General features: G+C 37.8%; 4 protein-coding genes across 7 annotated transcripts; 3 read left to right on the top strand and 1 right to left on the bottom strand.

Annotated features, from left to right (window-relative positions):
- The first annotated feature begins 1,291 nt into the window (after positions 1 to 1,291).
- On the top strand, positions 1,292 to 14,059 carry LOC136772902 (dendritic arbor reduction protein 1-like). Of its 2 annotated transcripts, none has more exons than XM_066726157.1 (4): positions 1,292 to 3,195; positions 8,891 to 9,956; positions 10,038 to 10,097; positions 10,575 to 14,059. In XM_066726157.1, exons 1-4 carry the CDS (start codon positions 2,794 to 2,796, stop codon positions 10,766 to 10,768), a joined length of 1,722 nt encoding a protein of 573 aa, XP_066582254.1. In that variant the 5' UTR covers positions 1,292 to 2,793; the 3' UTR covers positions 10,769 to 14,059. The 2 variants fall into 2 exon arrangements, with proteins under 2 accessions (XP_066582254.1, XP_066582253.1); XM_066726156.1 differs by having other exon boundaries at positions 8,888 to 9,956.
- A 1,312-nt stretch (positions 14,060 to 15,371) lies between these two features.
- On the top strand, positions 15,372 to 19,680 carry LOC136772425 (armadillo-like helical domain-containing protein 3). 3 transcript variants are annotated; one of them, XM_066725388.1, is made up of 12 exons: positions 15,372 to 15,398; positions 15,506 to 15,742; positions 16,319 to 16,523; positions 16,599 to 16,884; positions 16,979 to 17,112; positions 17,691 to 17,904; positions 17,980 to 18,292; positions 18,412 to 18,629; positions 18,688 to 18,920; positions 18,999 to 19,125; positions 19,197 to 19,471; positions 19,566 to 19,680. In XM_066725388.1, exons 3-12 carry the CDS (start codon positions 16,377 to 16,379, stop codon positions 19,644 to 19,646), a joined length of 2,028 nt encoding a protein of 675 aa, XP_066581485.1. In that variant the 5' UTR covers positions 15,372 to 15,398; positions 15,506 to 15,742; positions 16,319 to 16,376; the 3' UTR covers positions 19,647 to 19,680. The 3 variants fall into 3 exon arrangements, with proteins under 3 accessions (XP_066581485.1, XP_066581487.1, XP_066581486.1); XM_066725390.1 differs by lacking the exons at positions 15,372 to 15,398; positions 15,506 to 15,742 and adding an exon at positions 15,814 to 15,929; XM_066725389.1 differs by lacking the exons at positions 15,372 to 15,398; positions 15,506 to 15,742 and adding an exon at positions 15,854 to 15,994.
- A 149-nt stretch (positions 19,681 to 19,829) lies between these two features.
- On the bottom strand, positions 19,830 to 21,227 carry Hmgcl (hydroxymethylglutaryl-CoA lyase). Its single transcript, XM_066725400.1, has 2 exons — positions 21,090 to 21,227; positions 19,830 to 20,969 (listed from the first exon to the last, which is right to left on the bottom strand). The coding sequence occupies exon 2, from the start codon at positions 20,933 to 20,935 to the stop codon at positions 19,970 to 19,972; it is 966 nt and encodes a 321-aa protein (XP_066581497.1). The 5' UTR covers positions 20,936 to 20,969; positions 21,090 to 21,227; the 3' UTR covers positions 19,830 to 19,969.
- Positions 21,228 to 21,612: 385 nt separating this feature from the next.
- On the top strand, positions 21,613 to 22,758 carry LOC136772430 (protein FRA10AC1). Its single transcript, XM_066725401.1, has 4 exons — positions 21,613 to 21,752; positions 21,985 to 22,153; positions 22,221 to 22,380; positions 22,457 to 22,758. Exons 1-4 carry the CDS (start codon positions 21,646 to 21,648, stop codon positions 22,753 to 22,755), a joined length of 735 nt encoding a protein of 244 aa, XP_066581498.1. The 5' UTR covers positions 21,613 to 21,645; the 3' UTR covers positions 22,756 to 22,758.
- Positions 22,759 to 23,571: the final 813 nt, after the last annotated feature.

Genomic DNA, 23,571 nt, shown 5'->3' with positions numbered 1-23,571 from the left:
TTTCGATACACCTTACTATCTGTAATCAGAGAAATCCTATGTAAAATTTTAAAATCTCTTATAGTTTTGGAGACAAGCGTCTTCTTGCATCTATGCTCCGGGGCGTTTTAACTGACAATCTATATAAATATTCTTGTGCGTACGAGAAAAAATAATCTAAATTAATGATTTAATATTTATTAAATGAAACAAACAGTATGAAACATAAAATTTTACTCTGAATTTTAATGTTATTATTATATAAATCATATCTTTAAATGTTTCGTTCATGCGAGAAGAGTTGATCTCACATGCAGGTGCAGGTCATGTGAAATATTTGCACTTTGTCGTAGTAATTTGCGTAATATACTGTATATATACCTATACTATAGATATAGTATAATAAAATATGTAAAGCTAAAGCGCCACATGGAAAATCGCGTTTCATAATCTAAAGAGAAAGGGAATCTCTGCGATGTAGGATGTAGGAGAACTGACTGAGGGGAGAGTAAAAGATTCTTAAGCTTTTCTTCACAACGCGTGGAGGAATATCACTACTCAGGATCAGATCTTTTTGTTTAGCTATGATAATCTGGCTAAACTATAAATAGTACACTGTACCAAATATGCATAATTTAATTTCATCTTAAATACATTGTATGTAGCTAGCAGAGGGAGAAGAGAGTGGCGCTGACTTACAATATTATTTAAGTATCATTATAGGAGCTATAGATAAAGTAGATAGATGAAGAGAGAGAGAGAGAGAGAGAGAGAGAATTCTTGCCAATGATGTTACCACCACCACCGCAATAGTAAGTCCTCCACCTCCAATGCCGGCCACTAGCAGCAAACTTGCCAGTTGCCACCTCCAATTGAACATTGCCGTAGGGTAAGAAGCAGCGCGTAGGAGAGCGAAGCGAACGACGACGACGAGCAAAGAAAGGGCTGGACGCTGGCATTGCTTGGTATCTGTCGTATCTGTGTCTCCGTATTACACTATACACCCAACAGTTACTTGAGAACCGTTGCCTTGGCGACACGCATTTACGCATGCGCAAAGGATCATTGCGAAACACCGTCGACAAACTGGTGTGCACGATGCACGAACAGCCCGTCAGTAAAATTGCGCGCGCCAGTTACATTCATCATCCTAAAGTCTGTCCCTCCCTTTCTACTTGTTCGTCATCATTGTCCTCCACCCTTCCCCACTGTTCCCCAACCAGCACCAAAGACCATCATTGCCAACGCCAGCCAAGCCCCCACTCTTTCTACTTGTCAACTACTACACTGACTGCTCTACTCTCTGCCAACCACCACTACCGGAATCTGTGTCTGCCGCTGAATGTTGCTCTTTTCCACCCCACCTTATACTCTCCTCTCTCAGCTACATAAGCGAACATCTAGTCCTTTCCCCCCTCCCTCATGGATTTAAATTTCCACCACTCCTCCCCTCTTTCTATCAGCCTGTAACCTAAGCGAGTCCTAACCTCTTCTTTTCCCATTCCCACACACGGCTTCTCCACCTCCACACCAATTCCACCTTTTGGACTTTTCGATTGTGTGACTTGACTCGGTCGAACGGTATGTGTGCGCGTGTGTGCGCGCGTGTGAGTCTGTCGATCGGTTCTCGTTCTGGTCGGTCGGTTCCGAGCAGTTCTGATTCCGAGTTCCGAGCTCCGACTCCTCGTGGTCCTCCCCCCTCTCTCACTCTCTCTCTCTCTCTCTCTTCCCCCACTCACCGGTTGGCAAAGCGCGCGCGAGAGAGCTGTCAGTGCTTGCTTGCTATTCACTCACTGCGAGAAGCTTTGGCATCGGTGCACGTTGTGTGTGTCGCGTTGATCCTCGCCTCGTAACGCGACGGAGGTGATATCGTCGTTCGATCAATCTTTGCGAAACTGTCACCGGACATCTCCAAAAGTTAATTCCTCGATAATAGAATAATGATGATTATACGAAACGCTTAAACATTGCAAGGATTTTCGAGAAAACGGGGAAGCGGTTTTAAAACGGAAAACGCGCATTGGCCTTATTTTCCCGACGCTCATCAAAGCGACTTGTTTCGTTTTTTACGCGTCAAATGCAGCATCCTAGCCGCTGCTGTAGTTTAGCGCTGTATCGACAGCGGCAGGTTTTACTGTTTTCCTTTTCACCAACGACGAGTGTGTGCATTCGTGAATATTTTTGCTGCTGTTGAGATGCTTCGCGTGAAAGTAATGTGTGTGTGTATGTATGTGGGTTTGTGCGTGTCTAAAAGTTAAGTGCGTTTGCATCGCGCGGGTGAATCGAGCGACATGATCATTTTTTTTGAAAATAGAGAGCTTATCTCTACACACGCACAAGCACAGCCGAGGTGTACCATGATAAGTGTAAAGATCCGTGAAAGCTCATTGAGACGAGAAGGAGTAACAATAACAACAAAGGGCAGATTCCGAAGAGCTTGTTGAGACTCGATGGATCACCAGCAGCAGCAAAAACAACAACAGCAGTACCGGCACCAACGTGTCTGTTCTGTTGGTCACATGGAAGAAAGAAGAGATGGGGGGATGGTGCAAGTTTTTCATCACAGTGACGCGAGTGCTGCGCGCATTATACTAGGTTAAGTTGGACATGTGGCGGTGACAACTGAGACAAATCCAGAGGCTTGATTTATCAAAGTGTACTATCGCTCTTTGCAATACCTCAGTTCGAATGTCTAGTCAGATACATGTGGAGATTTTTGCCTGTTATTGTTTAGTAGCGCACGAGGAGAGGAGATACTAGAGTAGAATAGAGAAAGGACACGGCGTGGCGCGGCAAACGGATATAGAATATTGAATGGTTCCACGAGGAGGTTTCTGGAGCTTTGGGAGGTTGACTTGGGAACAGCTTGAGCCGGAGCAACAACGGTTTTACGATTCGGCGACGCCACCACGAATGGACGTAAGCGTGTGCTGCTTACCCGCTAATGCCGGCTCGGGGGCTCAGCAGCATCCTCATCCAGCGGGTGGTGGTGGTGGTGCTGGTGGTGGTGCTGGTGCTGGTCAACCGACCATTCAACCGTCCTATCAGTATGCCGATCAAATAGTACCCGATCGAGGCCAGCCCGATGGACTCGCGACGGTTCTTGATACTGGGCAGGATTCTTGGCAACAGATCTCCTCCGGTACACCCACCGTCGCGGGTGCAGTCCCGCCGACGACCACAGCCTATATCGACTACTCTTGGCTGCAGATGCAGGTCAGTCGTCTCTCGAAAAACTCATCTTTAAAATTCTATGTACACGCATAAGTAATAAAGCTATGAGATAAGAGAACTCGACTCTATATTCTCCCCGTGGCAGGCTTTTTCCCATATGAAGCTTCAATGTTTACAGGGTAAATATGTTCTTTGATAGCGACGCCGGCGTCGTACGCTTTCTACCTCTAACGCATACACACTTTGTCCAATCGTCCGTCCGGCACACGCGTCTCTTTTACGTCTTACCTCCACTCGTTCTCTCTCCTTTACCAAGAGCAATATTTTTTTAGCATGCATCAATCGTAGCAATGTTTCGCACAATAAATTCCCTCTACGCATGCATCCGCGCGCGCGCGCGCGCGCTCGTACACACGCACACACACCAACTCTCGCGCGCGCACGAATGCACGCACACAATGGTGATTAGATCTCGACTGGTAACCGGTTTTTGATACCGTTACGAACTCTTCCGATACACAAAGTTTTGGTAAGCAGAGTGGTGTGTGTGTGTGTGCGCGCGTATGTGTGAGAGAGAGAGAGAGACTGAATGTAGTACCTGAATCTAAAATAAGCGTGGGCGAGTACAAATATTAACCGGTTGAAGGGAAATGGAAATATTTCCGCTTCTCGATCGGTTCACACTGCTGCGGTCAAGAACGCAAAGAAGACTCGTCAAGCTTTTACGTGTATGATTCTTTATTTGCATTCTGATAACTCGAACAACTTGAGAATTCCACAAACTTATGTGTTTATGTATAATATATATATATATATATATATTTAGTATACCTGCTCTTCAGAGAGTCTCTCAATCGATTTGAATTGTTCGTGGCTGTGTTTTAATAGACTATAGTTTAATTGATAATTGCAGTGTAAAAGCTAAATGTGTAATGTGTATAAGACACTAAGGGATAATAAGCGGACGGAAATCCACGATTATAGTGGGCAAGCAGAAAGGGCATGAAACGATCACCGGACGGACGAACCATTTCCACGGTTCACCGGCCTGCGTACTGAATTGCGTATGATTACCATTCCGATGATTATTTTGCTTTGCGTTGGAATGGGGGACAAGCCTAATTATACTACATATATAGTGTAGAATGTCTCATTGAGTAGTTACACAGTTAAAACGGGGAAGAAAAAAAAGCAGCAAACCGAAGAGTGTATAGTGTGGAAGATGTGCTTATTGGCATATTGGCACACATCGATACGCAGTCGCTAGTTTAACCGAGTGCAGCAGGCACCAAAGCAATGTTACGGACAATTTACTCGGGAAATTAGCTAGAAAATGCTCGACCCATCGCACAGCCACTTCCTCTTCCTCCACGGTCATTAAGTACCGAGAGTGGAGGCAGACAGACTTATTGTTGACGGATTGCCATGTAGTAATAGATTTGCTCAGCGGGTCCTAATAATGCTTTATAAAAGAGAGAGGGAGAGGGAGAGGGAGATAATTAGGTTATATCGGCTTCGAGGAAAGAGCACAGATTTTCATGGTGATTATTATGCTTATTAAGCGTCTCGACGGTTAGCGAGCGATCCGATCCGATCTACTATATATACTATAGGAAACAGGTATGATGCGCGTCACGAAGCATGAAAAACTTGAGCGCGCCCATCGTTTATTCTGATAGGTTCTGTGTATACATGTGTATTATATGGAGAAACTGATTTGTCGAATTACCTATATACTTGTTTTGTCGGTCTTCTCGGAGTTGAGAGGGCAAAGGAATAAACACAGCGGCACCAACAGCAGCAGCGACATAACCGTTATTCGCTCGACACGGGTTCCACCTATTGGAACTTTCTGCAAATACCGAAGATGATATTTGAATGAAACGCGATGAGATTTTCTGGATGGAGGAAAGAAGAGGATTAACATTGCAAATGTAATAACTGTGAATGATATTTTGAGGCTGGTGCGCGCATAGGCAGGCAGGCAGGCAGGCAGAGAGACGAGACAGCTCACAGCGTGCAGAGGCAAGCTGTTTTGCGCGATGTAATACCGTTATCATCCGTTCACGGCGGCGGCGCCCCGGGGAACCCTTGCCCCTTTCACTGACTGAGTCCTGAGTCGACCGAGGCCGAGGTGGGCCGAGGTGAGACGAGGCGGAGGCACTGCGCTTCTTACAATTGTCAAATCGTCAATCGCGCACAACTCGAGTTTTAAGATGCGTAGCAACGCGCATTCTACGTGTTCCTGGACTGCCTAGCAATCGTGTAAGCGTCGCTGCTGTATACATATGCTGTACATATATCGTGAAATGCATGAGAAGTAGATGGCGCGCAGCATTTCTCTCGCAAGGTTTCTACAGAGAAACGGATAAAACGAAAGATGAAAGAAAAGTGAGTGATCGAGCGCCTGTACTTGCTAGCTATGACGAATGGGGCTTATCTGGCGCAAACATATCTGTATAATACATAGAAATTTACTTAAGAAATAAGATATAGTATTGGCTAGATATTACGCCTTTGGCCAATGTCACATTGAGATTAAATTGTTTGCCATTACGCAGGTTTCGTGTTTGCCCGGTGTTATCGAAAATCCAAAGCAGCAGAAAACATCCTTCTTTCTTCTCGCGAGCTTGCGACTAGTTCTAGATGCTTTACAGGCTGCGCGCAACTCGTAGTACTGGCTGTCACTTTCATTGCCATCCACATGTCCGCACGCATAATAATTAATTATTGCGATCTTTGCTCGAGAGTAGGAGGAAATCCGAGTTAATTGTTCTATACTGCGTTCGAGATTTTAAGAGACTACTATAACAAGTTTTCCAGCTGAAAGGCGTGTATATCGAAAAAGCTGGTACGGTAGAGAGGCGGGCAGAGGTTAGCCAGTGACTCGGTATACTGTTGCGGAGGAGGGGGAACAGAATGCGGAATAGCCTAGAATGTGATGTGAGCAGCGAGCGCTCTCCATGCCGCATGCCGTTTCATTGCCTATCTACAGTCTCTCTATATACATAGACTGTGCTCAGTCTTTGGCAGAAAATAAGAAAAGACAAAAATCACCACTGCTGCTGCTTACATATTGCATAAATAGCATCTAGTCAAACTGATTGGAGCTTATGCTCTTTCATCCGTTTTTCTCTCTTTTCTTCCGTCGAGTTTTGGTATCTTGCAGAGATTTTTACCTGACTTGCCGGACGGAGCCAGGCTTGCCCTGCGTGACTGTGTACGTGTGTGTTTGTGTGTATGTTTGTGATTTATAACGGCCATTCATTCTAATCGTGCTGCATCTCGCGAGGCCGCCTTGCAGTATATGTATATATACAGCTACACTTTTGGAAATAGCATCCCCTGGACACCGTATCTAATTGAATAGAAAAATTCTCATATTTAGTCGTGGCTATAAACCATTTAATTAGCGGTCCTCGTAAATATTCGGTATATGCATAGCGGCCGTAAATCAGTCAATTATATCGAAACTTTTTTCTCTTTCGCATATACATAATATAATAAGGAAAATTGTTCTCGGTGTAAATATACAGATACATTAGTAGGTATCGTTAATGGTTAAGAGTTTGCACCTACCCTCACCGCGCCATAGCAGGCGAGACACGCGAGGTCGGCACGAGCTTGCTCGAGAAAGGGATCTCGAGAGCCATCAGCTCGTTTAATTAATTAAAAGTGCATTAGCGGGGGTCGTCGCTTTTACTGGGGTTCGAGTTATATTAGGCGATAGGTGGTAGTATGCTATACGATAGTCAGCCACGTGTGTTTGCGTGTGTGTAACGATACGCCATACGCCGACCGGAACAGCCTCACTACTATTTTACTTTCGTCAACATTGGAACGTTTTCGGCGTAGCCAATAATAATAATAGCAATAACAACATACGCGCAGCAAGAAGAAATGTTCGATCGTTGGAGAGAGGGAGAGGGAGAGGTGTATTCTGTTGGTTATTGGTTTATTATTCGACCATCTCTTTAGTGATAGAATCAAAGCAACACCAGGTGCAAATTACAAGGGGATCTAGGATCTCCGGCTGACTCTGTGTAATCACGCTAATGTGCCGGTATACCATAGGACGGTACCATAACCTAACTCGGAGGGAGCAAAGTATTTTTCTCTGTATTGCGGCGTGTCAACGAGAGAGAAATTATCCCGATTTGTGCGTTTTAAGGATGCACTTACATTAGCCGAATGTTATAGGTAGCACGTGCTATCTAATAACGAGGGGAGTGGATCCTTGGGATGTGCAGATCGCGTGAGACGGCAAAGTAACAATAAGATCGATGACGAAGTGGCAGGCGAACCAGTTCCGTTCCGTTCCGTTCAATTTCGAGGCGTTTTATAAGAAGAAATATAGCACACAAGTACAAAGTAAAGAATGACAATTGACGCGTGCTCCCTGCAGCGATGCCGTGGCAAGGAAGAGACGTGCCCACGCGCGCACGTGTCTTTTAATACTCTATAATGCATTGCATGTCCATATTCATTAAGTAATTTTCTCTCTCTCTCTCTCTCTCTCTCTCTCTCCTCTTTAAATTTAACGTGGATTTAAAATGAATTTGAGGCAGCAGTATACAAATACAACATTACCGAGGCTATTATATATCGAGAGAGGATGATTCCAGTCCCACCCCACGCTACATATTTATAAGATTTCTTTAAGTCTGACTGATGAGAGCGCGTGGTAGGTCCACGAGCATAAATTTCGTGGCCTGTGGTTACGGTAAAATCTTAACGCGTGTCATTCTCTCGGCGTTCTTTCTCTCCCTCTCTCTCCTTCTCCCTCGTACAAGCGAGTGTCGCATCCTCTCAATATACGTTGAAAGCTTCGGTCGAGGACAGTGCAATTTCGTCATTTGTTTTGCATTGTCTCACGCAGATTATCTCCACTATTTCATATACGAATTATAGGCTTTGAGCCGCAAGCCCGATTGATAGCTTGGATCTGTCTGCGGACACTATTATTATTATTATTACAGGAATGAACGCATTTTGAAGAAAGGTGGAATAATCTGCAATTAGTTGTTTTAACGGTATTATTGCCGAGAAGATCTGGCACGGAGCATGCAAAGCGCACGAGTGATCTATCGAATTGGCATAATGATATGCACATGAATTACACAGATACACTTTTAGCGTTGTAATGTGCGGTACAAGTGTTAGTACATCGAAGCAGAGTGAGCGAAGGAGCCGAGTTCTAAGATCAAGTCACGCGTAGCCTAAAGAAAGTTGTTTAAAGGTCAGTGTAGCTCGACTTACATCACAAATGCCAATCCACTTACGAAATCCATTTAAGAACAATGATAATACTATAGTATATACTCGTGTGGAAAATAATTCGTTTGTTCTACAACTGAAAAGAAGACGAAGAGGTGGAGGAGGAGGAGGAGGAGGAGGAGGAAGAGGAAGAGCGAGAAGAAGCTAAAAGCATATTATGGATTAGAAATAGCGCGACATTTTCTAGAACGTTTATCGTAAAATAAGATGGCCTTAGGTCAGGGGGTGTGGCTGTGCCACAGATTGATTCGGCGAGTACGCTTCTGCGCGTTACGCTTCAGCACCAGAAACAGCATGGCTGCACTGTCCCATCGTGATCGATCTCCAACTATCCTCTCTTTCGCCCATCTTGATAAGCTCTCTGCTATATCCACTCTGTAGTATATACACAGTGTGTCTGTTTTTTCTCATCTCCAAATTGTCCAATCCGACTGATCCCTCGTGTTTTTCTTTTCAGCAGACAACGGATCTAGATACGCTCTTGTGCAGACAAGACTTGGAACGACTGTCGAAATTGGAGGAAGATGAGTCTGAAAAGGACGCTAATAGAGAAACTTCGACGATGCACATGGAGGATTTCTTCGAGGTGGGGGGTGGTCCCATATGCAGGCCCCAGGTGAGCTTCGTGTCGTCGAGGAGTCAGCCGGCTAGCAGTGATGACGACGTTTTCCTCCGACCACCCTTGTGGGAAGACATCACGTCGAGCATCCAAAAATTGGACCCGGAGAACGCGGACATGCTCGGCACGAACGTCAAGCTGGAGAACGCCGTCGGGGACGTCACGTCCTCATCGTCGTCCTCCTCGTCGCCGTCGCCACTTCTCTCCCCCATCGAGATCAAGACGGAGCCACCTCTCTCGGCACACCCGACCCTCCACCTCTTGGAGGCTCCCAATTCAAACTCTCCGTCGGTCTTCTCGCCTCAACACGCGTCGGTCTTCAAGAACTTTTCGACAAACAATAGCAGTAGTGCTAGTGCTAATAGCAATAGTTCCGCAAATAATAATAGTAATGATATTAATTCTAGTAGCAGCAGCCGTGGTAGTAGTAACAGCAACCATCGCCACCACCATAACGATAACGATAATAGTATAAATAAAAGTAACAATAATAGTAAAAACAGCAGCAATAACAATAGTGTAAATAATGTAAATGGTAGTAGTGGCAACGGTGTTAACAACAACAACAACAATACAAACGAGAAAAACAATGGGAACAGCATCAGCAACAGTCATCACGGTGTCGCAACGAGTCACCAGCAGCAAGCAGGAAATACAACAGCGACGCTCTACGGTTCCATCAACAGATTAATGTACATTTCCCCGTTGACGCCACCGATTTCCGATCCTGGCTCACCGATCGCACCGGGTCCTCCCAGACGAACGCCTCCTCCACCGTACCCTCAGGCCAACATACTACTAAATCCGTCTCATCACCGAATACAGGCCTCGTCCATCACAGCCAAGTTCAATCGAAGAAACAACCCGGAATTGGAGAAACGACGAGTGCATCATTGCGATTTTATAGGTTTGACCATTCCTCCTTCTAATCTTCATCCCCTGCATCAATATGCTTCTCATCCTCGCTACATCTCCTCCTCTTTTGCAGGCTGCACAAAGGTTTACACCAAGAGCTCGCATCTCAAGGCGCACCAGCGTATACATACCGGTAAATATACACAAGCGAGACCATTCCAAATGACATATACATATATATATAAGCGAGAGACCAAAAAGCGGCATACTCCTTCTTCAGAACCTGCATATTATTCGCTTACCTTTACCGATTGTTTCGTGCGGTCATGTAAGAACGGAGCCAATCTACCGAGTATTGGCTAGTTTTGCGACCGCGGTATCTTCTCTCTGTTCTTTCCTCCATTGCTTCTGTACTCCTCCCTGGTCGAAGCTAGGCGCATGATTGCGCTAGAATACACAGGTGAGCGCAGTGCACTAGCACTACATACTGGCTGAGCGTTGCGGCATGTAGATACAGTTAAAGGTCAGGCTGCAGCAGCGAAGCATCCAGAGAGCCACTGCAGCTCTCTTATGTACTATTCCTATCGTAAAGAGCATCGAGCGCTTTTCTCCTCCGAGAAAATCTCAAACGCGCTACTACATCCTCCCGACATTTTTCCTTCTGTTTCAGGAGAGAAGCCTTATCAGTGTCAGTGGCCAGAGTGCGAGTGGCGATTCGCCAGAAGCGACGAATTAACGAGACACTATCGGAAGCATACCGGGGCCAAACCTTTCAAATGTGCGGTATGCGAACGATCCTTCGCGAGAAGCGATCATCTCGCGTTGCACATGAAACGCCATCTTCCGAAACAGCATGTAAAATGATAATACCATATTACTATTAACCTAGATTATTAAGCAACCTCACGGAGAGAAATATTAGCTGATCTTGATCGAAAATTTGTATAAATCGATCGCGAATCATCCGGCGCTAGGTAAATATCTGACCAAGAGCGGTAAACGTTATTGCTTCGCTTGACTTGAGAGCATTCGAGAATGAATTAAAAAGTTGATTATCCTTTTGGAAAGATTAGGAATAAATTCTATATTTTTCTCGGATATTAAGAAAATTATTGCCTTGATAATTCTTTCCGTGTCTGTCTCTCTGTCTGTCTCTCTTTCTCTCTCTTATCTCTCCTTTTTGCCATGTATTACAAATTTTGCACAAAGAATTAATATTAATATACATAGTATACATGGGAGGAGAAATATACAAATGTTCATCCTCACGTAAGTGTCTAATTTCCAAAGATCTCTTATCTATCCTATACTTATAAAATACTATTATTACTCTTTAGACGCAGTTGACTTACGCGGTAATTACTCGAATAACTTATAGAGCAACTTGTGTAAATCTCTTCCAATAATAAGGAAATAAATATATATATACATATATGTATAAGCTAATTTTGCTAAAAATCGATGGTTTAGTAGAATATGTGATCTTCTATTACGTGCCGCATGCGTAGTTTTCATCGATAAATTTATTTATTAGTTTGTCAAACTATACTATACCATCCATTCTAAATTAATGTTATAGTCCTATTCAAATCTAATACACCTTTAACGTCATTGTGTTTGCCGTGGCTGGTCCACTACTCTCTACAAAAGGTACTATATATTACTTACTGCTATAGTATTATACATAAACATAATCCTGCTGCACTATCCTCCTATCGAATTCTATCTTATCGTATTAGTCCTCTATGGATAATACTATACTATAGCAATATAGGTATAGCGTAGAGAGTATTGAAAGTTGCGCGGACCCACAGAGGGTTGAATCAATAATAATAGTCTTTCAGCTCTTTTAAATCATATTCAATATGTGTACACATCAAGAATCAACAAAATTTCTATGAAATTCGTGAAATGAATTGCGCTTAAAATATGTTAAGTATACTTAATTGACACGCGCACCAAAAATTTCAGCACAGGATGTTATCTGATGCAACGGAGTAATAATGACTATAACAAACACCGGAAATCACGGACAGATGAGATCGCGCATACTGAAAATAAATTATTGTTAATAATTAAATATTAACAAAGGCTCTCTGAGTGATTTTCATATAGTACATATATATATTATAAAACAAAGTAGGTATAGATGGAGAGAATAAAAGCTCTTTCCATCCGTCGCGCGTCGGTCCGTACAACTCTACGGTGCTACCCACTTCCAAATGAAAGTTTTCTGTTTCTTAAAATGGCCCGTCTACTTTCAATAGGTATATTTGTTCAAATTTTAAACACAAGCTTCTGGATTTTAAGTTTTTGGAATTTCTAAATAAATCATACTGTCATCTCGACCAAATACAACCGAGAGAAGTTTTAATATTGTTTTAAACGTGTAAAATTGTGGGAAAGATGATGAAATTACGTAGTACGTGATCGAATGTAAAAACATAGATTGGCTGTAATTCATCTTATATAAATAGATTAGAAAATTGTTAAACAAATAAGAAAGATGTCGAAAGCAGAAGAATGAATAACGCTACTCTGTGTTATTAGCGGCTACTTCTGGTTACATGTCCGCCATTTTATATTTATGAACAACACAACTCTTTTCGTATAAGAAATATTAGTCTAAAACACATCCAAGGTCCAAGACAATTACTTTGATCAAAGTTAGATCGTAGTTAAAATGGTACAGTTTGTGTCACATGAATTATACAACTTTAGTTCCAGTTTAAGAGAGGGTTTTTCCTGGACCTAGGTGTATTTCTCTCTCAATAGATTAATCCAAATAAAATGGAACTGCCCCTTACAGGACCTCCACTTGACACGACACCAAACGACCGAGTCACATTACTCTTTTTTTTCAAGCCTTAACATTTATTCAGATAGCATCCTGTATTTTAATAAAGTATACCGGGTGTTGCAAAATTCTATCAAAAAAAGACCGAATGGATAATAGTCAGCAGTCAAGGATTAAAAGATTGAACAATTCACTCGACTCCGACTTCGTTTACTCTGTAACAGGTTTGGACAAATCACAGAATTTGATTATAATTTCACATTAGACGAATTTCAAAATTTTCATTCGTTATCTGCTCTTCCTTTATTATCCATTATATCCTTTTTCCATCCAATACTTTCGACTCTATTTTCCAAGGAATACGTGAATTTCGTTACACCCAGTAAACAGTATACATTATACTATATAATAAATAATATGTGTTGAGGCTACGGGGAAAAATACGAATTTTCAAAAAACTCAATTTTTACCTTTTAACAATTTGCAATGAATAGTTGTTATGAAAAATAAGGATTCTCTGTATTTTGCACATGCATGCATGTAATGTTTATTTAACATAATGAAATAACATATTTAAAAGGCAGAAGTGAAAGTATATAAAGCTGCAGACTAGTGCAAAATAAAGGTCCAACTTTTGTGTTTTTTGATCAGCTTATTTTTTCCTGTACTCTTCGTATAATGCATAATATAATATATATATATATATATATAGATGCGTATATATATAATATTTGTACATGAGTGTTAAATAGTTTCGATGTAAATAGATGTTGATATTCTTGAAAGAGCATATGAATAACGATGTTTTACAAGGAATAGATATAATAAAATAAACTTGAAAAGCACAAACCATAATATAACACAAGTAGCTGCATAAAGAAATAGTCTGACTTAATTGTTGCCACAAGTTTCTTCTCCCCCTACCATACCCACCTCGTCCTCTCTATTTATTCAAGAATGAAAAAAAAAGTGTAACACAATCCTCGAAAAAGTACATTGAATGTTTTTCAATAGGCAATATTGATCGAGCGAATCTAATAAGGCCCTTACTATACAAAGGAAACGTTTGAGGATAGTGTTATTCTCTGACTATATAGATACTATACTGATGATGAAATACATCTCCGCTTGATCTTATACCTCTCGGTGTGGGCGGTCTCGAGGAAATGTTTCATCACAGCCGTGTTGTAGAGTACAGTCGCTGACGAGAAATTTATGTGATTCTTTGTTTAGTTATTAAATAACATCTGGAAGATTACTAATATTGATATACACATTTTGTCCATATTAATTCAAAGAAAAAATTATCTAATAGTGCAATTCGCAATTTTTTTTTAATTTGTTATAATAGCAAAATATAAAACTTTAGCAAAAGAAATTCGTTATTCCTTTTTACACTTGGCTAACTATTTTCTGTGTTGAGATAATGCCAATAGCTTCCCAGAGTATCTATGGTACAAGTATAAAAGGTTTGTTCATGTTAGCTGCGCTTTCTGAACTTTTTACGAAGTACCAATATGCACTCTGGAACCGTAGAAAGTATACTACATATACTACTTAGATCATGTGCATGGTACTCCTCACATTCCTCCTCTTCTTCAATGACTGAAATGGATTCCGCATGTATTCTGTGATTATCCAGTTATTGTCCAGCATTCCTTCTCAACACATACAAGCTAACCATACCACTTTGTCGATAAATAAAATCTCTGCATAAGCTTCCCAGCCAGCACGAATGTCTGATTTTTATTAATAGATCTATTGCCAATGTATTACTGGAGCAATATCGGCCATTTATAAATTAAACTTCGTGCTTACTGGCAATTGTGAATCCATCCATGATATCTACGACGTACTACATAGGGCTGTTTGCGCAGACTAACTTTTCCAGAATTTTGATTTAATTATTGCAATAAAATCACATTATGAAATCGTAGTTGCCTTAATTAGATGTAAATGAAAGTAGGCAGGTAATATTTACACCTTTTAAACGGCTGCGTGTAAAATCTTAATTAGTTATTGAATTTAAATATACATTCTACTCTGCATTTGATATTTTGATCGTGATCCTTACTTACATTAACTGATAGCTATCAAATGTTTCACTTTTTATAACTTTAAGTACACTAATAACTATAAATTTTAGTATGAATTGCGTACCTATAGTTGCAGTTGACGATTTTGAGGTATCCGAATTGACTGCCCACACGACAGAATATTATGCAGCATCAAGACCAACAAGTTCCAAATCACAGGAACTTTTTAACTGTTTATAGCAGTGATACGAGCACCAAAAAAATAAACTATTAGATACTTTAATTTAGTACACTCACAATTAAGCTTCTCTTTCCTTATTTCCTTTATTTAACCAATATACGCGTATATTGAAATATTTTCCGCGTTCGCTAATAGCAATAGGTATATCTCATATATAATTTATATTACTACCCCCTTCACGTCCCTTCTATCTTTACTAGCTTCAATAATAGGAATAACTGGCGGTAACAATCCATTTCCAAAAAATTTACCGATCGCTTTTCAGTTACCATCTGCAATTCCCAGCATTACAGAGGTCGCCAAAGAGCAGCGTCAAAAATCTAACGTCAAGTAAGAGAAGTCTGCGATCTGCGTACATACCGACCGTACAGGAATCTCAACCTCCGTACAACGAAAACTTTGTACAACAAAACATTAAATGTAAGCATCTGAATTGGACAATTTCGCAGGAAAAATTATTTTTAACCAATTAAATATGATTTTTTTCGTTCTACGTACTTATCCCCACCCACCCACACTATTGACAGTGGTGACACCCTGCGTACGAAAATTAATGATGGCGCTGAACGATGGGTGGATGCCAAGGCCTTTCATCCCTGTCATCCTTATATGAAAGAGTTCTTTTAATTGTTAAACAAATATTATTATTGCAAATCACTTTATTTCAATTGTTAGTAACCAAAGTTTGAACATATTTTTGTATATTACACCCTAAAACTTAGGGAAGTGGAAATGCGTTTTATTTTTTGGCAGTAAAACTGGCGGTACGAATTATATTTTAATATACTATAGTATTACCTAGCTCTGCTACAGACAGGTAGCAAAACTTTGACAGTATTGGATTTATTGACTTATATTTATATTTGTATTTATCCTTTAAAAGAAATTAAAAATTCTAAAGCTACATTTGTGCGAAGCGATCGTCACTAAAGATTCTCAGATAAACCTTATGTAAAATGGTTCTCAGAAGATTTAAATGAAATTTTGAGGAAAAACTCAGCTTGAAGCCCTTTAAGGTTATTATAGGCCCATCTCCATTCGAAGAAACATTAATCTTTTGAAACTTTCAAAAGAGTAAATTCACTTATTGATAAAAAATAAAATACAATGATTTCTTGTAATTTAATATATAAATTTTTTGTCATATACAACTTAAATGCAGCTAGTTAAACTCTGTTGTACATTACAGTTAATATGTCAAACTAGACTTCTTTCTAAAATTTTACTTAAATCTGCTGAGAATCACTTTCTATATGGATTATGTAAAGATTTGAATTAATAATGCTATACTTTAATTTCAGTAAACATTAACAATTTTACACAAATATGCTTTTTTACAGATCTTTAAACAAACCCTTTTTAGATAAAGGTAATGATAGAAATTAAATAACAAATGCAATGGCTACACGTAAACGAAGTGGCTCTGGCTCCAAAAGGCAGCATAAAGGAAAGATAGTTTCCATGTATGAAAGCCTTTTTAAAGGAGAAGATGTAACACTAAATGACCCAAATTTTTGGGACGAACTATTTCTTTTGAAGCCTATGGTATGAGAAAACTGAATCTTATATCTGTTTTTAAAATATTTCTAATATATATAAAGATATATACATATTTCTTAGGTTTCTCACATTGAAAGTGAAATTATACATATGACAGCTGAGCAATTGAACGTCAGTAGGGAAAATCTAAATGCTTTGGTTTGTCGTTGCATGGACTTTTTGGTCAATGAGAATTTACTTCGAGTTAGGCACTCACTTCAAACATTAGCTGCTGTTTTTCAGTCAATGTATAAGAAAGCTAGTCAAGGGGATTGTGGGTTTAATCTAATAGATATTTTGGTTGGCTTTGATTCTGCAGAACAACGCATGACAACTTTGATGCAGCATTGTAATAGCTTTCTCACAGGTAATATTAATAAGCAAGAATTCCTTTCATCACATTTGAAAATGTGAGATCCATTTGAACCCATTGCTATTAAGTAATTTTATCATTTTCAAAGGGGAATATGCTAAAATTTTCAAAGAACTATGTTTGAAATTGTTATTAATCATTGTAACTGGTATGGATGACATAAGTCAAAATACATTATTGGAATACTTAATGCTTAATAGCGTATTCGAGTCATTGATACAAGTAAGTATAAAAATAAAATTATTATACAAATAATAATGTATATATGTTTGATGAATACTATGTATTATAATATATACAAGATGTGTACAAATTTTAGAAACACCTACATTTTTTGAAATTTCATGTCAAACTCAAAAGTTCAGCAGCTTAAGAAAATATATTCAATTGTTTCATTAATTTGAGAATAATTGCAGATGTTGTAATTAAATGGAGACTGCATATTATCGTAGTTACTTTCAGGAGCTTTTCAAAACAATATCTTGAGGTATCATTATTTAATTCAAGTATAATTTAAATATCTTGTAATTATTTTTATGTTAAGTAATGATACATCAGTCTAGTGTTATAAAAGTTTGAAAAAAGAGCTACAAGAATGTGCAACAATAAACATAAAAATCTGTTTAAAGAAGAAAAGTTAACCTTATTTGAAATCTTATATCTTTTATACAGGATTAAACTATTATTACCATTATGTACATATTTAGAACTTATGAGACTTTTGTCGTTAATGTTTCTATGCAATGTTCAATATTTCAAATATTTGAGTTATTATAATTTAATTTCATATAATACTATAGCTATTGAGGGATACAAGCACACGAAATCAACTTGGACATGATGCAGTTTTGTTAATAACTCTTCTAGTCAACTACAGAAAGCACGAAAGCGCTAATCCGTACATCGTAAAATTATCCACTTTGGATGACGAATTAGCTCTAAACGGATACGGTCAAGTGATATCTAGTTCATTAATGAAATTTTGTAGACAATTTGCTCAGCAGAAAGCAGCAGGTACATCTTTCATCTTATGATCAGGTTGATGCAATAATAAAACTATTATTTTTTCTTTTATTTCTCCACCCATAGAGATTCAAGCATCCTGGTTATCGTCGTTAACAAGTATAGTTGGTAACATGTTTATTGGAGAGGAGGAAACCAAGACTCAACAAGTTCGTGCTAACAATGCTTTATTACTAGCATTGTATGAAGCGACTCATTTAAATCGTAATTTTGTTACCACTCTGGCTTATACCCAAAGCGATACCAGTGCCCCACCTTCACCGAACAATACTCTCGGATCAAACGTGGTGAACAAGGAATCTCTTTCCTCTTCCTCCTCCCAAACACCTGATGTAATGACGCAGCCATTTAATTTATTGGCAACCTTTTTACAGTATTGGTAAAAAAAAGTTTTGATTTATTTTATAAAATCTTAATCTCCAAAGATATAATCTTTATAGCAGTAAAACTTTGTTTAAGAGCTTTGGTTGCTATAATAAGTTTTTCATATTTTTTCAGTTCTATAGTTATGCAAGTTATCAGTACAGATGCAATAATGAACAACGTAAAATTATGTTTCCTTATACTGAACTGCATTGCCGAAGATCAATATGCCAATAGTTTAATGCATGATGCTAACTTAGCATTCAGAGTGCAACTTCATAGAGTGCCTATGCATCATAGAAAAATACAGGATAAAGTAGCGCCTGTTCAACCTTTGGCTGCTACTTTACTAGGTATATATTTTCTTATAACTTTTATTAATTCACATAAGTCACTTGATCTATATAACAGATTTGCTTGTGGAATTCATCACTTCGCATATGATGAAAGCATTTCCTCTCGAACTATATCATCGGTGTATCGGAGTATTGCAAAGATTACTCTGCTATCAAAAAAGGTGTGGTATTAGGCTCGGTTATCATTGGAAAAATTTGTGGACAGCTTTGATTAATTTGCTGAAATTTTTAACAACATATGAAAATTCTTTGATTAAAAAAATGAATATTTTTCCTTTGGCTATTCAGGTAAAATTTTCTCATTAGTTTTATTTTTGTCACCATTTATTGCGGGATGACGTAATATAAATTCTCTATATATACTAGGTTGTAAATATTTTAAATCTTTTTATAACTTTTGGCGATACATTTCTATCCTCACCAAGTAGTTATGATGATTTGTTCTATGAAATTATACGGATGAGGCATATCTTCACTAATCTCCATGCTATGGGTAAGATCAGTTTAAAAAATTGTTAATAATTAATTTGCTGTGATAATTACAAAATTTAAAATTGATTTCAGCTCTTAGATATTCCACGAATGAATCATGCGAGTATAAGGAGCATGCCCTTAAATTGACAAATGCATTGGTTAACATGAGAGATATAGCAAATCACTTCCCACCAAAAATAACCGCCTGGTTACATAAGGAAAGTTTGTCAACGCCGACGGAAGAACAAATTCTTGCTATTATAATTCAGAATTATGATAGTCTTCCTCTGAAACTCCAAGACAATCTGGATCAGTACGAGAGATATTCTGAGAAGCCTAGTCATACGGCCTTCTTCGAAGAAATGGTTCGTTCGCAAAGTTTCGTTTACAGCAATATATTATCTATTTAAAGCCGAATCTCTTAATCATATTATATTTTACTTTTTCTTCTTTTTCTAGGTAACTGGAGTAGTTACTGATACTCGTGGATCTATAGATCTTAGTACCTTCGATATCAAAACGATTCCAAGCGAGTTATAAATATTTTGTAACAAATAAAATACTTTATATTTTACGGGATTGCCTTTGTGAATAATCAATTAAATTTTTATGCGCAATGAATATAATTAAAAAATACTTAGAATCTTCAACTCCAGTGTGAACGTTTACCGAGAAACTATGAAAGAATCATGAGTATCATTGGTTAACGAATTAAGAATCAAATCCAATTTATTGCGTGTTTTAATTTCTATCCATAAACATTTTTTAAAAGTAATTCTCACTTTTATTAAAGTATATATAAAAATATTTATACATAAATATACATATATATGATTTTATTAAAATGTGGAGCGGGGAGGTAATTAAGATTTTTTCAAAGCCAGACCAACTTTTGATTGATTCGGTCTCTTAAGTTCCGCGCTGATATAATGACCGATGCGTATCATTTCATCAAGATCAACGCCGGTTTCTAGTCCTTCATTGTGGAGCAAGTACAACAAAGTTTCCGTAGAAATATTTCCCGAAGCTCCCTTTGCGTAAGGGCATCCTCCTAATCCAGCTACGCTTGAATCAAATATCCGGATATCGTTTTCAAGACCTTCGTAAATATTTACCAACGCCTGTCCATAAGTATCATGGCAATGCAATGCAAAATTACTCATTTGGGACACATATTTGAGCTCATTCAAAACTTGTTTAATTATTTTTGGAGTTCCAACTCCGATCGTATCCCCAAGAGAAATTTCATAACAGCCAAGATTTAACATTGAAGCGGCTAAATTTGCTACTGTACTTGGTTTAGTTTTTCCTTCATAAGGACAGCCGGCTATGCAAGATATGTATCCTCTAATTTTTAAATTATGCTGCTTAGCTTCTTTAAGGACTGCAGAAAAACGTTCTATGCTTTCCGCTATTGAACAATTGATATTCTTTAACGTAAAAGTTTCCGAAGCTGCGCCAAAAATGGCTATTTCCTTAACATCAGCTTTCAATGCTTTTTCGAGACCTTTTATATTAGGAACTAGTGCGGAATATCTTATATCGGGCTTCTTCTCGATACTGTTGTACACTTCAATGTTATCTGCTAATTGTGGAATCCACTTTGATGACACAAAACTAGTAACTTCAATCCGTTTTAATCCAGTCCTTGACAATCGGTTAATTAAATTAATCTTAGTGGCAGAAGGAACTATATTCGGTTCATTTTGCAATCCATCCCTTGGTCCAACTTCAACAATCTGTACAAAATTACTCTGGTTTCTTCGGTACATGATACCATTATTATTAAATACTTTTGATAAATTGGAAATTCTACTAAAATGCTTCATTTTATTTACACTACTCTCTAATGTTTTTATTTATCTATAAAAAGTGAAATATTTTTAAAAGGAGATTAATTTCTTTAACACAATTTTAATCATTCCTTAACTTTACTGAGAACAAAGAATTATATAATGATAATGGAAATTAGGAAAAACGTACTGTATCATGTCATTTCTCCAAGTGCTATACTGCACACTGATAACACGTATATTATCAAGAATAAATGTAATATAGTTTAATATTAGTGAAAAGTGTAAATTGGAGTTTGAGAATGAGTGGTACACGTTCGGCTATATTTGCATATTCTTTATGATTTGAGTTTTGTAACTTTATAAATACTAATAGGTATAACTGTTGCTGCTATGCTGCTAGCTATCTACAGGGCACATATTGCACACAACGGCAGCAACACAAAAATTGTATATGTCCAAACACAAATAATATACTTAAATTGTACTGAGCGAGCATGAGCATACATATGGTGTGAATCATGTGGATTCTGCTCATGGAACAGGAACAACATCTAGCTATCTCTCTTTAATCTGACATGATTCCCGGTGGCTCAGTCGTGGCGTTTATTTTGACTGCGACTACTGTTGAGTTGAGTGTTGAGTGCCGATTGCGAAAACTCCGAACTGCTGCGAGTAAACAAGCGGTTTAAACATACTACAGAGAATATGTTATTTGAGATATTTGGAAATAGTTTTGAAAAATAATGTTTCCAGCATACGCTTATTTGTCTGCTTACGATAGGCATAAAAAATTAATAAACGACTATTTTCTATTAAGAGGTGGCTCCATAACCTCATTGAAGCGCGATACGTAAGTTAAGAAAATTTTATTTTCCATATAGTTTTTAGATAATATGAATTCTATTTTTTCGACTAGGAGGGATAAAAGCTATACACTAAATTAAATTAATGTAACAATTATTCTTTGATAAGATGTCTTCATTTTATTATTTAAGAGATTTATTTAGAAATAGATATAAGAGATATAATATAGTTGGAAAACGAATGTGAACAGTTCTTGACGTTACGACCTGTATTTCGAGGTCCCGGGACAAGACAGACTACGATGTTCTTAGAGAGAATCATAAGTTTTTATGGGATGAGGAGGATGATACTCCAGAAACTTGGGGCGCACGTTTGGCTAAGAGGTATTATGACAAACTCTTCAAGGAATACTGTATATGCGATTTAACATACTACAAACAGAATAAGGTGATTTTTCTAAATTTAAGAGGGATTTGTCACTAAACATATTATTAAGGTTCTTATTGTTTCTTAGGTTGCATTAAGATGGAGAATAGAAAAAGAAGTTATTGTAGGGAAAGGTCAATTTCAGTGTGGTAGTAAAAATTGTAATGAAAAGACTGATCTTCGATCATGGGAAATTAATTTTGGCTATGTAGAGCATGGAGAGAAAAAAAATGCCCTTGTAAAATTACGTGAGTTTTATAAGCATTGGTAGATAGGATAAATTAGCAGTTTCAGTATTAAGTATGATGAGAAATATCTTTTTAGGCTTGTGTCCTGAGTGTTCAATAAAATTGAATTATAGATCACAAAAAAAAGAATTTAAAAAGAAGAAGTTAAAGCGATTAGATTCAACAGCAAAAACATTCTCTGCTAGCACATCTGGGGACACAGAAAGTAGAGTCAAAATTGAGGAAGTTGAAGATTTTATACCTGATAAGAATGAAGATAAGCAGCAAACTGAAGAAATAGAGGAATCAAAAATTTGGAAAGAAAAACCAACAGAAGCTGCAGAAAAATCTAGGGAAGAAGAATTTGAAGAGTATCTTGCAGATCTCTTTATGTAACAATTTGTCATGTAATATATTAAATATAACAGTTGTAACTTATTTTAATAAAAATTCATTTTTCGAGCACAGAAGGCTTATTTTCTCTTAAATTGAGATTTCCTAAACTAAATTGAGCATATCCAATCAATCGTATTATTCTAAAAATGTATAGAACAAAAATTTTATATATATATATGCCTTCATATATCTTACACATCAATGTGTATACCTATTACAGTCTTTAAAAATATGTATAGTATATGGAATTACTAGTAAAATTGCGCTTATCAAATATTCGTATTTTATTATTAATTTAAAATATTTCCTGTAAAGTCATCCTTACATAATACTTGTAACAATTTACATAAAGCCGACTGTAGCCATGACCAGTAATATTTCAAGCTTTTCATAAATCAGCTAGAAGGCTATTGCTAAACTTTTTCTAATAAATAAATTGGTTATAACATAAGCTTGATTGCTGCTTCGCTATATTAAAACTATGTTTTACTTTTTTCACTTAACTCCAGCACTTAGGCACATGTTTTAATTCATTTTTGAAAATGTATAATTTAGAAAACTGTCAATACTGTGATACTAGCATATAAAATTTCAAGTTTTACAAATGCATAGTAAACAGTATATAAAAACTACCTTGGCTAGTTCCAACTTCAGTTTTAACATTTCAACGTTCCTTGCAAGTTATGGCGTTATATATATATATATACTATTTTTATGAGGTTACTACCTATAACAGAGTCTACAATGTTTTCTACAACCTACTACAATTTAAATAAAAAACTTTCGCATAACATTTTCCTTAGATAAAAATTCGTT

This window comes from Prorops nasuta, unplaced genomic scaffold, assembly GCF_024137725.1.
Source record: "Prorops nasuta isolate Cenicafe-Biocafe unplaced genomic scaffold, Cenicafe_Pnas_1.2 PNAS00004, whole genome shotgun sequence".
In the NCBI taxonomy this organism is placed as follows: Eukaryota; Metazoa; Arthropoda; class Insecta; order Hymenoptera; family Bethylidae; genus Prorops; species Prorops nasuta.
Note: the sequence above shows the minus strand (reverse complement) of the source record. Positions and strands in the feature narration are given on the sequence as shown.

Coding starts and splice junctions, on each gene's coding strand:
- LOC136772430 (XM_066725401.1), top strand. CDS start 21,646: ATGTTTCCAGCATACGCTTATTTGTCTGCTTACGATAGGCATAAAAAA. Junction 21,753..21,984: donor ACCTCATTGAAGCGCGATAC/GTAAGTTAAGAA, acceptor CTGTATTTCGAG/GTCCCGGGACAAGACAGACT. Junction 22,381..22,456: donor AAATGCCCTTGTAAAATTAC/GTGAGTTTTATA, acceptor ATATCTTTTTAG/GCTTGTGTCCTGAGTGTTCA.
- LOC136772902 (XM_066726156.1), top strand. CDS start 2,794: ATGGTTCCACGAGGAGGTTTCTGGAGCTTTGGGAGGTTGACTTGGGAA. Junction 3,196..8,887: donor ACTCTTGGCTGCAGATGCAG/GTCAGTCGTCTC, acceptor TTTTCTTTTCAG/CAGACAACGGATCTAGATAC. Junction 9,957..10,037: donor GCATCATTGCGATTTTATAG/GTTTGACCATTC, acceptor CCTCTTTTGCAG/GCTGCACAAAGGTTTACACC.
- LOC136772425 (XM_066725388.1), top strand. CDS start 16,377: ATGGCTACACGTAAACGAAGTGGCTCTGGCTCCAAAAGGCAGCATAAA. Junction 17,905..17,979: donor TGCTCAGCAGAAAGCAGCAG/GTACATCTTTCA, acceptor CTCCACCCATAG/AGATTCAAGCATCCTGGTTA. Junction 18,630..18,687: donor TTTGGCTGCTACTTTACTAG/GTATATATTTTC, acceptor TCTATATAACAG/ATTTGCTTGTGGAATTCATC.
- Hmgcl (XM_066725400.1), bottom strand. CDS start 20,935: ATGAAGCATTTTAGTAGAATTTCCAATTTATCAAAAGTATTTAATAAT.